The sequence below is a fragment of the Zootoca vivipara genome, chromosome 12 (genome assembly GCF_963506605.1).
Source record: "Zootoca vivipara chromosome 12, rZooViv1.1, whole genome shotgun sequence".
NCBI lineage: Eukaryota > Metazoa > Chordata > Lepidosauria > Squamata > Lacertidae > Zootoca > Zootoca vivipara.
The window spans coordinates 55,670,750-55,683,631 of NC_083287.1; the positions used below are offsets into that span (position 1 = coordinate 55,670,750).

Consider the following 12,882-nt stretch of genomic DNA (forward strand, 5'->3'; position numbering starts at 1 on the left):
TTTTTAGGCACCATGTTTATCCAGCTGCATAAAGATTCCTTTCCAAGAAACTGGCTCAAAGAGCAGAAGGAAGCTCTCTCCCTGCTTTGTCCTGTATCCGCTCCTATAGAAACCAAAAGCCTTGCATGTTATCCTAGCTTAGCGATGCACATTCCCCAAGTGGATTCACTGTTGGTTTTAGGAGGATGTGGGTGGCTGGAGTTTTCTGCCAAGTCGATTGAGCAAGTTCGCATCCTCCCGCAGTTTGGTATTTGATCTGGGGCTTCTATCTCTGTCCCGGGAATAGAGAGAGCAGGGCAGCAGAATTCTCTTGCTCGAGGCAGGGAAGAAGATCGGCTATGGAGCTCCTCCTGGTAGGGGCGATATTGGGGGTCCTGGGAGTCTCCACAGCAACACTCCCGGGCTCAGAATCCCCCCCGGTGCTGCTCCCCCGAAACGTAGCCAGGATGGCGGTCGAAGAGTACAACCAGGAATCGGGTGAGCAAGCCGTCTTCAGGCTGTGGAAGATCAGGAGCACACGCAAAACAGTAAGTATGGCAGGGGCTCAGTTCCCAGAAATGTTCTCCTGTTCAAGGATGGGCAGACCTGTCACTTTCAACTTCTTTCCATTGGCTCATCTTTCTAATCATACGTTCAGTGCTCCAGATGAAAATTCAGCACTTTACTGCCAATCTTCCCTTATATGCATAGAATCATAGAGTTGGAAGAGACCACGAGGGCCATCCAGTCCAACCCCCTGCCGAGCAGGAAACACCATCAAAGCATTCTTGACATATGCCTGTCAAGCCTCTGCTTAAAGACCTCCAAAGAAGGAGACTCCACCACACTCCTTGGTAGCAAATTCCACTGCCGAACAGCTCTTACTGTCAGGAAGTTCTTCCTAATGTTGAGGTGGAATCTTCTTTCTTGAAGTTTTCCTTGCACATTTCCTCTGTTTCTCATTCTTCCAGTCTTAAATTCGGTTATCCATTTTTTGCAATAATAATAAAAATAAAAATCCTCCTGAAATTTCACCATCACTTTAGTGCAAATCTCTCCCAATAAAACATATTTTTAATAGGCATCTTTGAGAAATGTGCACCTTGTTGCAAAGCAATTTCCTGCAACATGCAAGCTTGTCTTTCTAAAGAACTTTTGACGTGGATGTTAGATGCAGCTGGGATCTCAGAATTCCAGCAAGGGAAAAACGGGAGGGGGGGGGCGGAATCTACATTTGTCTTTGCGCCATAAGAACTTGTAGACTTTGGCTGTTGCGGGGAAAGTAACATATAAACAGTGTGTTTCCAGAGGGATGGAGGGTCGAAAAAGCTTTTATGTCATCTGGTGGGATTTTATTTCCTATGCTCCACGTCACCATCCATTTCAGCTCAGAGGGATGGAGGGTCGAAAAAGCTTTTATGTCATCTGGTGGGATTTTATTTCCTATGCTCCACGTCACCATCCATTTCAGCTCAGGGAATATGGATGCCTTGGTTTATTTTGGTGCGTCACGACTTCTTCCTCTTATTACTTACTGTCCATTTGCTTTGCGTCCGACGTGGTGTAATGTCCTGCTACTGCAACTTCGGGTTGTTAGTAATGGTCATTATAGAATCCAAAAATTGTAGAGCCATAAGGGGCCCCAACGGTCATCTAGTCCAACCCCCTGGGATGCAGGAACTCCTGATTATGTCGCAAGAAAAAAATGTTTAAAAAGGAATAGGAGTGAGTATCTTATGTTTTCCTGCCTTCGCTTTTAAACAGCCCCCATTAAACTCACTATAACTCCATATAAAGAGCAGCAACTGAATTCCTGTTAACACTTTGTTTATGCTGCTTTTATAAAAAAGTGCAACTATTTCCCTAGCACTTCAGTGACTCACTGGCTCGCTCATTCAAAATGTACTGTACTGGGAGTTTCTGGAGGAAGGCTGCCTGGGGCCCAGCTGAGGGAAGAAGTCCTTTTTTATTTTTATTTTTTATTTTTTATTTATACCCCGCCCATCTGGCTGGGTTTCCCCCACCACTCTGGGCGGCTTCCAGCAAATACCAAAACACATTAAAAATGCTTCTGGACTTTTCCTGCATCCTTCCAAAAAGGTAGCGGGGAAGACTGTAGATTGCAAGCTCATTGAAGGCAGAGACCACAGTAAGTTAACTCCACTCACTGTGTGTGATTTATAGGATCGAGCCAGCAAAAAAATCACACACAGTAGGTGGAGTTAACTCTTTACTAGAAGAAACAGGATCTGCTCAGGAGTGCCGAGCCTAATGAGCACAGCAAATCTTCATTGGTAGATCTTGCCCCTATGAGGTAGTGGACTGAGCTGGGAGGGATGACCAGAAACTCACCCGGGGCTGAGTAGAGTTGTGGTCAGCAGTCCAGATCAGCAGCGGTAGGTCCAAGCGAGGCAACCAAGCCCAGGGACTGGGCAAAAGCAGAGTCAGGAAACAGTCCGTGGGTCTAGCCAGGTAGTCAGAGGTCAGGAACACGCCATGGGTTTGTCTGTAAACAGGATCAAAGTCCAGTCCTAGGTCCAGGAGTCCAGCAAGGGGTCAGTACGGCAGGGAGCAAGGCAGGAAGCAGGGCAAGGCACAGGCGGGCTCACGGTAGCAACTATGCTGCTCACGCAACTTGGGTCTCGGTCTGGCCAGCTTTTATCTGCCCCGAGGCATGGGGTGGCCCTGATCCCCCGGTGACTCTCCTCTCCTTCTGGCCTGGAGGCGAGCACTCCTCCTGCAAGAACTTAGTTCCCTTCGCCTCTCTGCCCTGAGCCTCCTCAGCTCAGGAGAGGCTGGTTGGTTACTGGACCCAGGGGCAGCCTCGGCTTCCCCTGACGGGGCTAGGAGTGGAGCAGCTGCAGGCAATGGGTCCTCCATCACATCGGGGCCCAGAGCAGACTCAGCTGAAGACTGCACCTGAGGATCCTGCGCAGGTGAGGACCCTTCAGGCTCAGGCACTAGAACCAGCTCAGCTGGTTCTGGAGGCAGGGAACCTTGTGCAGGCTGGGACACCTCAGCTTCAGCCTCTTGAGTCCGAATGCCAGGCCATCACACTGCCTTTCCACTTCTGTCTAAGTCTTCTCCTTTCCCAGGTCTTTTGCAAGCAATCTGAGACTATGCCGGCATGCTGGCCTTTGCATCTTCCTCTTCATGCCTCTCCTGGTTCTGGGAGGCCAACGAGGAGGGGAGTTTGTCGCAGCAGGACAGAGAGATATGCTTGCTTCTTCACCAGCCAGACTCCTCTCCTGCCTCAGCTTCTGCACTGCTCTCTGCCACAGACTCTTCCTGCTCACTAAATCCCGCTGCCTCTTCAGCTTCCTACCCTGTTTCTCATATTTTAAGGCATCCCCGTAAAATAAGCCATAGCAGGATTTTTAAGCATTCAAGGAATATAAGCCATACCCCGAAAATAAGACATAGTGATAGGAGCAGCAGCAATGCCGGCCACGGCAGGAGGAGGAGGAAAAAAATAAGACATCCCTTGAAAATAAGCCATAGTGTGTTTTTTTGAGGAAAAAATAAATATAAGACGTGTCTTATAATATGAGAAACACGGTACATCTCCTCTCCCCACTCCTCTCCTCCTTTTCCCTCTGACTCCTCACCGTCGTCACACCGCCACTGCCCGGGCTCTGAGCCTTCTTCCCTTGGGGGTCCCCCAGCTGGTTCCTCTCACCCAGGGGTGCAAACTTGAATAAAATATTGGGGGGGGGGGTGTCAGGTAAGCCTCACCCTGCATAATCAATCACATGGCATGGCATGCACACTCCTTGAATGACAATGCCCATCAACTTTGGGGGGAGCCCAGCCACCCTCAAATATTTTATTGGGGGCCTCCAGTCTGGTGGAACGCTCTGTCACAAGAGACCTGGGCCCTGCGGGATTTGACATCTTTCCACAGGGCCTGCAAGATGGAGCTGTTCCATCAGACCTTTGGTCCGGGCCCAGTCTGACCCCCTTCTTTGTATGGGACCCTGTATGTAAGTGGCCTCCTTGGCTCTTTGTATTGCCCCATATGGAACCAGCACGAATGGCCGGGCCTGGTGAACTTTTAATTCCTTGCCCCTACTGTTATGATTTGTGGGTTCCCACTTCATTTTATTTTGATTTTAAATGTGATTCCAATTGTATTTTAAACTAATCATGTGATTTTGTGTTTTTAATGTATTATATATTTGGTGTTAGCTGCCCTCAGCCCAGTCTCAGCTGGGGAGGGCGGGGTATAAATAAAAATTTACAGCGGTACCTCGCAAGACGAATGCCCTGCAAGACGAATTTTTCTTGCTATCTGATGGTGACTCGCAAGACGAATTCGTTTTGCGAAACATTCGCCTTGCGAACCGCGGGTTCCCATAGGAATACATTGAAATTTAATTAATGCGTTCCTATGGACAAAAAAGAAGAAGTTTCAATGCATTCCTATGGAAAACCGTGATTCGCAATACGAATTTTTCACAAAACGAATTGAATCATGGAACAAGTTAAATTCGTCTTGCGAAGCACCACTGTATTATTATTATTATTATTATTATTATTATTATTATTATTATTATTCTGTTCCATAGAGATTTGACTGGGGGGTTCACTTCAGCATGGACTTCACCATCAAGGAGACCCTCTGTCAGAAAACGGACAAGTACAGGATTGGGGACTGCAAACACAAACCGAAAGGGGTGAGTGACAGGGTTAGGCTCTGGTTCTAATACCTGCTGCACGTGGTCCGGCCTCCAAATGCTGCTGTTGTTGCTAAACTATAACTCCTATTATCCCTGGCCATTGACCACATTTGCCAGGGCTGATGGGAGTTGGAGTCCAACAGCTTCTGGGGGGGGCACGATGCAGGTCCCCCCCACTGGTGGAGGACGTTGGTTGCGGGCCGCCCCCGGTGTCAGCCCTGGGCGGGTGACATTGCCGCCCCACCCCCTGCAATGTTCGCCCCGGGCGGCGCCTCCCTGGGACACTCGTGCCGCCTCCGTGGGCAGCTAGCCCCTCCCCCGGGTGCACAGCAGCTAGTTCCGCCTCTGGGTTCCCCCCCCCCCCGGTCTAGAAGCTCGGGCTTAATCCTAAGAATCCTGACCCATTCTTCTCCTCCCCAGACCATCAGGGACTGTTCTGCCGAGGTCTCAGTTCATAACTTCATGCAAGATTCACCGCTGACATCTGTGAATTGCCACCCGTTGCAGGTGAGCTGTTTGCCAGCTGAACTGGGACCATAAATGGGATTACTGGGAGTGCTATACGTCCGGGTTGCCATACGTCTGGAATCTTTCTTTCTTTCTTTCTTTCTTTCTTTCTTTCTTTCTTTCTTTCTTTCTTTCTTTCTTTCTTTCTTTCTTTCTTTCTTTCATCTATCTTTCTTGTGTCCAGTTCTGGGCACCACAGTTCAAGAAGGATACTGACAAGCTGGAACGTGTCCAGAAGAGGGCAACCAAAATGGTCAAAGGCCTGGAAACGATGCCTTATGAGGAACGGCTTAGGGAGCTGGGCGTGTTTAGCCTGGAGAAGAGAAGGTTAAGGGGTGATATGATAGCCATGTTCAAATATATAAAAGGATGTCATATAGAGGAGGAAGAAGGGTTGTTTTCTGCTGCTCCAGAGAAGCGGACACGGAGCAATGGATTCAAGCTACAAGAAAGAAGATTCCACCTCAACATTAGGAAGAACTTCCTGACAGTAAGAGCTGTTCGACAGTGGAATTTGCTGCCAAGAAGTGTGGTGGAGTTTCCTTCTTTGGAGGTCTTTAAGCAGAGGCTTGACAGCCATATGTCAAGAATGCTTTGATGGTGCTTGGCAGGGGGTTGGACTGGATGGCCCTTGTGGTCTCTTCCGACTCTATGATTCTATGATTCTTTCTTTCTTTCTTCTGCCCTTCATCCAAAATCTCAGGGTGGTTCACAACAAACAGACCCTCCAAGTGTCCCTATTTTCTAGGAACAGTCCGGGATTTACAGAAGCCCAGTCCCAGTTTTTGAGTTGATCCCGGAATGTCCCGCTTTCCCTTATGACAGGCATCCCCAAACTGCGGCCCTCCAGATGTTTTGGCCTACAACTCCCATGATCCCTAGCTAACAGGACCAGTGGTCGGGGAAGATGGGAATTGTAGTCCAAAACATCTGGAGGGCCGAAGTTTGGGGATGCCTGCCTTAGGACGTCCCTATTTTCCTCGGAGAAATGCTGGAGGGTTTGAACATATTGGGTGCTTCAATTGCATCCCTGTGGTGCCTGTTTTGTTTGTGTTTTGTTTGTGTTTTTTATCCCAGGAGGACTCCCCTGTCGTGAGTGCCTGCAGGTCCTGTCCCTGCCTCTCACCACCTGGCCTAAGGCGGGGCCTGGCAGGCCTGCTGGGGACTGTTGCCCCCAGCGCTGTTGCTGTCCAGGAGGACTCTGAACTGTGCAGAGTTCTTTTAAAAATGTTTTAAACTCTTTTTTTTATCATTTTAAATACATTATGTTGGGGGGTTGGTTATTTACTTGGGTTTGGGAATTTTTTAAAATTTTGTTACTCTGTGATTTTTGTTTCTTGGTTAGTATTGTCTTATTGTGTTTTTTGTGTGGTGGGTGCTGCCCAGGACTCTCTCCTGCTGTGAGTGCCCACAGGCCCTGTCCCTGCCTCCTTCCACCTGGTCTAGGGCGGGGCCTGGAGGGCCTCATAAGGACTGCCGCCGCTGCTCTGCTGCTGGTGCTGCCCAGGGGAACTTAAAACAGCACAGAGTTCTTTTTAAAATGCTTTTAAAGAATTTTTATGTTTTTATTTTCTTGGGGTGGTAGGTGGGAGGGTATTTTCTTTGGGGTGGTAGGTGGGAGGGATTTTTAGTGGGGTGTGGGAATCTGTTAAATTTTGGTGTATTGTAATTTTTATTGTTTTTGGTTTTATTGTTTTATTGTGTTTTTTGTGTTTTTCTTTTGTTCCGTTCTTGCTGTTTTTTACAGAGGTTTTATTTTGTTTTTAAGGGGAGGGGTCAGGGCTGCCCGGGAGGGGGTCCCAGCAAGCAAAATGGCTGGGGCAGATTCCACAGGGGGGGATGCACTGGAACAACCGATCTCAGTGGTCACGGGTAGGAGGAGGAGTTACGCTAAGACCAGACCATGTCATTACCGAGGAGGCAGACTTAGTCGTTGTCTGAAGACTATCCCTGCCTCCGGGTCTGGTCCTGACCGGACGGATATTAGAATCAGCAAGGGATACCCACATGACCTGAAGGTGCTGCTGTGCAATGCCAGGTCAATGATGAATAAGACCACCGCCATTCACGACCTGATTGTGGATGGAGGATTTGACCTGGCATGTGTGACAGAGACCTGGTTGGAGGAAGCCGATGGGCCCGTTCTTGGCGCTGCTTGCCCACCAGGTTTCTCTTATGCACAGCAACCCAGGCCTTCTGGGCGGGGAGGGGGGGTTGCAGTGATTTTTAGGAAGTCATTAGTTTGCACCAGGCGTCCTATTGGTAAGATGGAGTTTTCTGAGTGCATGTTCTGGAAGTTGGGCAATAGGGGCAGTACAGGATTCCTTTTGGTGTACCGACCTCCCCGCTGCACCAAGGATTCCCTGCCCGAGCTGCTTCAGGTCGTGTCGGATGTGCTCCTGGAGACACCTAGCTTGGTTGTCTTAGGGGATTTTAACATCCATGCCGACACGACCTTACAAGGAGCCGCTCGGGACTTCGTGGAAAGCATGGCCACCATGGGGCTGTCCCTGAATAAGTCTGGCCCAACTCATAGCCGCGGACATGCCTTGGACTTGGTGTTTACCTCTATGGATGTTGGTGATCTGACATTAAGTAAAAGTGAAACAAAAGAAGTGCCATGGTCAGATCACTTTCTGGTGCAACTGGACTTCTCCGCAACCCTTCCCCTCTGCAGGGAGGTGGGACCGATTCGGATGGTCCGCCCCCGCTACTTAATGGATCCAATTGGCTTCCAGAGAGTGGTAGGGGATGTTTTATCCCATGTCGATGGCCTTTCAGCTGATTCCCTGGTGGCCCGCTGGAATGCGGAGTTAACCAGCGCTATTGACTGTCTGGCTCCGAAGCGCCCTCTCAGATTGCATGGAGCCCGGACAGCCCCGTGGTTTTCCCCGGCGCTGAGGGTGATGAAACAGTCATTGAGACGGCTAGAGCGCCGGTGGCGGAAAACTCATTTTGAATCAGACCGGACACGGGCTAGAGCTCAACTTCGAGCCTACCAAGTGGCAATGGCGACGGCGAAGAGGACCTTCTTCACCGTCTCCATCGCATCTGCAGAAAACAGCAGCAGGAGACTCTTCCAGGTGGTTCGCAATTTAGCGGAACCACCTGCTCCATCCGGGCCCAGTATGGGCCACATGATCTCCTGCAATGATTTTGCAAAGTTTTTTGCAGATAAAGTCGCTCAGATTCGGGAAGAGGTAGACTCCACCGTGGGAGCAGGGCCGGGGCGGGGGAGTGCTAGAGTCCTGTCTAGTCAAGCTTTGTGGGATCAATTTCAATCTGTTACCTCCGAGGATGTGGACAGGCTGCTTGGACGAGTGAAACCAACCACCTGTCTCCTTGATCCTTGCCCATCCTGGCTTATAAAAGCTAGCCGGGAAGGGCTGGGCGATGGGCTTCGCGGGTTGGTAAATGCTTCTCTCCATGAGGGAGCCTTCCCAGACCCGCTGAAAGAGGCGGTTATTAAACCGCTTCTTAAAAAACCATCTTTAGATCCGGCCAATATGGCCAACTATCGCCCAGTCTCAAATCTTCCATTCTTGGGCAAGGTGAGTGAGCGAGTGGTTGCTGAACAACTCCAGGCACGCCTGGAAGAAGCGGACCATTTGGATCCCTTCCAGTCAGGATTCAGGCCTCATCATGGGACTGAAACTGCATTGGTCGCACTGGTCGATGATCTCCGGCGGGCTAGGGACAAAGGTAAGAGCTGTTTCCTTGTTCTGCTGGATCTCTCAGCGGCTTTTGACACCATCGACCATAACATCCTTCTGGACCGTCTAGAGGGCTTGGGAGCTGGGGGCACTGTTATGCAGTGGTTCCGCTCCTTCCTCCTGGGCCGTGTTCAGAAAGTGGTGGTGGGGGATGAGTGTTCAGACCCCTGGGCTCTCACTTGTGGGGTGCCTCAGGGTTCTGTCCTCTCCCCCATGCTTTTTAACATCTATATGCAGCCGCTGGGAGAGATCATCAGGGGGTTTGGGCTGGGTGTCCATCAGTATGCTGATGATACCCAGCTCTACCTCTCTTTTAAATCAGAACCAGTGAAGGCGGTGAAGGTCCTGTGTGAGTGCTTGGAGGCGGTTGGAGGATGGATGGCGGCTAACAGATTGAGATTGAACCCTGACAAGACAGAAGTACTGTTTGTGGGGGACAGGAGGCGGGCGGGTGTGGAGGACTCCCTGGTCCTGAATGGGGTAACTGTGCCCCTGAAAGACCAGGTGCGCAGCCTGGGAGTCATTTTAGACTCACAGCTGTCCATGGAGGCACAGGTCAACTCTGTGTCCAAGGCAGCTGTTTATCAGCTCCACCTGGTACGCAGGCTGAGTCCCTACCTGCCCACTGACTGTCTCTCCAGAGTGGTGCATGCTCTAGTTATCTCTCGCTTGGACTACTGCAATGCGCTCTACGTGGGGCTACCTTTGAAGGTGACCCGGAAACTACAACTAATCCAGAATGCGGCAGCTAGACTGGTGACTGGGAGCGGCCGCCGAGACCACATAACACCGGTCCTGAAAGACCTACATTGGCTCCCAGTACGTTTCCGAGCACAATTCAAAGTGTTGGTGTTGACCTTTAAAGCCCTAAACGGCCTCGGTCCGGTATACCTGAAGGAGCGTCTCCACCCCCATCGTTCTGCCCGGACACTGAGGTCCAGCTCCGAGGGCCTTCTGGCGGTTCCCTCACTACGAGAAGCCAAGTTACAGGGAACCAGGCAGAGGGCCTTTTCGGTAGTGGCTCCCACCCTGTGGAATGCCCTCCCACTAGAGGTCAAAGAGAACAACAATTACCAGACCTTTAGAAGGCATCTCAAGGCAGCCCTGTTTAGGGAAGCTTTTAATGTTTGATGGATCTCTGTATTTTAATGTTTGATGGATTTCTGTATTTTAGAATTTCTGTTTTGTTGGAAGCCGCCCAGAGTGGCCGGGGGAACCCGGCCAGATGGGCGGGGTATAAATAATAAATTATTATTATTATTATTATTATTATTATTATTATTATTATTATTATCGCTAAACGGAAGCAGAAGAAGACCTCTGTTGACTCCTCCTCTCGTTCTTCTGACTCTTTGCAGGCAAACAACTCCAACAGCAGGAATGCCAGACCCCAAGCAATGGAGGCTGCCCAGCCCAGAATATTTGTGGAGCAGTACTTCCCATCTTCCTTTTCTACTGCAGCTCTTACAGCCCCCGAAGAAGAGTAGAGGCACCCCCCCCCCCCAGCACTTGTCCGCCAAGCTGAGGGTCCCTCTCGGAGCTGTGGGAATGTTAGGGATGTGGATTAGGATATATTATTAGATAGATCCTATCCAAGCTTGTGTTAGCAAGCTTCCAATATCAGCAGAGTGACATTCCCCTTTTGTGGGCAGCAAAGCGTGAGCGTTAGGTTTGTTAGAACCTCTGCAACAATATTATACTTCAATATTATACTTCCTGGCAAATCCCCCTTTTCCCTCTTAAAAGAAACACAACACAATAGTATTAAAATAAGATAGAGTTTACTCACATGACATCCTGAGTTAACAGTGTAATCTCAGAAAGGCAGGCTTACATAGAAAAGTTACAAATATATACATCTGGAGACTACTTAGTAGAGTAAGGCTCCATCTGGTCTCTCTCTTGGCAGCAGGCCGAGAGGGAGAACCATCCTAACTGTAGATTCTCTGGAGATGTGTTCCCATGAAAGGAGAAATGGCTAAGAGAGAGAATGGCTGCTGGCTAGGGGCTTTTGTTTACCAGCTAATCCATCTCATCCGCATATCTGGAGGAACAGGAACTGAGCTTTAGTCAGGTGCTCCCCCAGGTGAGTTCCTCTTAGTGGACACTCTAGGAACTGTTGTGACTTGTCTGCCCCAATGTTCCATCCCACAGGAGCTAGGGTCTTTCTGAAAGCCCTTTGGTCCCATGGACATCTATCGTTGATTTTCCAAACACGTTCAGCTGGTAGAATATTACTGTAGACTTGTGATATTGTTAGTGTACGAAGATGCCACTGAGGTTTCTGTGTGTTTTATATACGAGCTTATTGATAAAGGAATTTGTATTGGGACGCGGGTGGCGCTGTGGTCTAAACCACAGAGCCGAGGGCTTGCTGATCAGAAGGTCGGCGGTTCGAATCCCCGCCACGGGGTGAGCTCCCATTGCTCGGTCCCTGCTCCTGCCAGCCTAGGAGGTCGAAAGCACGTCAAAGTGCAAGTAGATAAATAGGTACCGCTCTGGCAGGAAGGTAAACGGCGTTTCCGTGCGCTGCTCTGGTTCGCCAGAATCGGCTTAGTCATGCTGGCCGCCTGACCTGGAAGCTGTCTGTGGACAAATGCCGGCTCCCTCGGCCAGAAAAACGAGATGAGCGCCGCAACCCCAGAGTCATCCACGACTAGACCTAACAGTCAGGGGTTCCTTTACCTTTACCTAATACAACTCTACACATTTGTATACTAATGTGTGGAAATCTAACTGACATTTGTAATTATTTTTATATTCGTTCACTTTTTTCTCCCTTCACCGCTTTTTTTATAAGGGAAATTCTTATAATATAATGGGGGAGGGGGGAATAATTGATTTCCTGAACTCATTTCGCTGGTAGAGTATTACTGTAGACTCATTGTATCCAAATATTGTTAGTATTCTAGGATGTGACTGAGGGGTGTGTATGTTTTAAATGTTGCATTTTTCCAACACCACCGTAAAGGGTTTGACAGTCACTCTGGTTCTCATAGACCAGCGTTTCCCCAACTTGAATCTCGTGGGTCGTGGCCTGAAATAGTGGCTGCTTTTAATCTTAGTGCAATAAATACTTTTTACAACTGTGGATTTCATTGGTGTCTTGTAACACTGCGTCGACACCTGCAACCGAGCATCAGAAAGGCTCAAATTTTACATTTTAATGTGGTCTCTCATGGCAGATCCGGTGACGTTTTGCCACAAATAGCACATAAATTGCTTTGAGTGACGATTACAACTCGGTTTGCAGGCTCCATCAGAGGTTATCTGGAATAGTCACTCATGGAAACCTTCAATAAAAAATGAATAGTAACTACCTTTTGCAACTACCCTTTGGCAAACCATCAGCAAACTTGTTGCCAGGATTAGTTAATAGTTAAGCTAAGGGTTATGTGCTTTGCTTAGTCGAGATAAGAAATAATACCATTGCCCCTTTGTCAGTAATGATCCAAGACTGTGTCTGGCAACCATCCAGTATTTCATTGACCTGCTCAATGGTCAAATGCAAACTCGGCCATCCCACAGATACTTGCCACAATCATAAACACAATTTAAAACACTCAGTTTGTTATATCTGACATTGCTTGGGTGACAGTATGTTTTTAGAGCTTCTGAAGCAATATCCTGCAACCAGATGGCTGGTGCTCTTACTGTGAACAATTTTGTAAGTACTATAAATACTTTGACAAATTCCACATGACTAAACCACTGAGCCTAGGGCTTGCCGATCAGAAGGTCGACGGTTTGAATCCCCGTGACGGGGTGAGCTCCTGTTGCTCGGTCCCAGCTCCTGCCAACCTAGCAGTTCAAAAGCATGTCAAAGTGCAAGTAGATAAATAGGTACCGCTCCGGTGGGAAGGTAAACGGCGTTTCCGTGTGCTGTTCTGGTTTCGCCAGAAGCGGCTTAGTCATGCTGGCCACATGACCCGGAAGCTGTACGCTGCTCCCTCGGCCAGTAAAGCGAGATGAGCACTGCAACGCCAGAGTCGTCCGTGACTGGA

General features: G+C 49.1%; 1 protein-coding gene across 3 annotated transcripts; it reads left to right on the plus strand.

Annotated features, from left to right (window-relative positions):
- The first annotated feature begins 216 nt into the window (after positions 1–216).
- LOC118079274 (cathelicidin-4) lies at positions 217–11,969 on the plus strand. 3 transcript variants are annotated; one of them, XM_035103302.2, is made up of 4 exons: positions 217–527; positions 4,548–4,655; positions 5,079–5,165; positions 10,237–11,969. In XM_035103302.2, exons 1-4 carry the CDS (start codon positions 339–341, stop codon positions 10,363–10,365), a joined length of 513 nt encoding a protein of 170 aa, XP_034959193.2. In that variant the 5' UTR covers positions 217–338; the 3' UTR covers positions 10,366–11,969. The 3 variants fall into 3 exon arrangements, with proteins under 3 accessions (XP_034959193.2, XP_034959195.2, XP_034959194.2); XM_035103304.2 differs by having other exon boundaries at positions 337–477; XM_035103303.2 differs by lacking the exon at positions 217–527 and adding an exon at positions 2,164–2,915.
- Positions 11,970–12,882: the final 913 nt, after the last annotated feature.

Bases quoted from the DNA above. Each gene is read 5' to 3' on its own strand.
- LOC118079274 (XM_035103302.2), top strand. From the start codon at position 339: ATGGAGCTCCTCCTGGTAGGGGCGATATTGGGGGTCCTGGGAGTCTCC. The intron at 4,656-5,078 runs GTGAGTGACAGG...TCTCCTCCCCAG, and splicing joins GCAAACACAAACCGAAAGGG to ACCATCAGGGACTGTTCTGC. The intron at 5,166-10,236 runs GTGAGCTGTTTG...GACTCTTTGCAG, and splicing joins TGAATTGCCACCCGTTGCAG to GCAAACAACTCCAACAGCAG.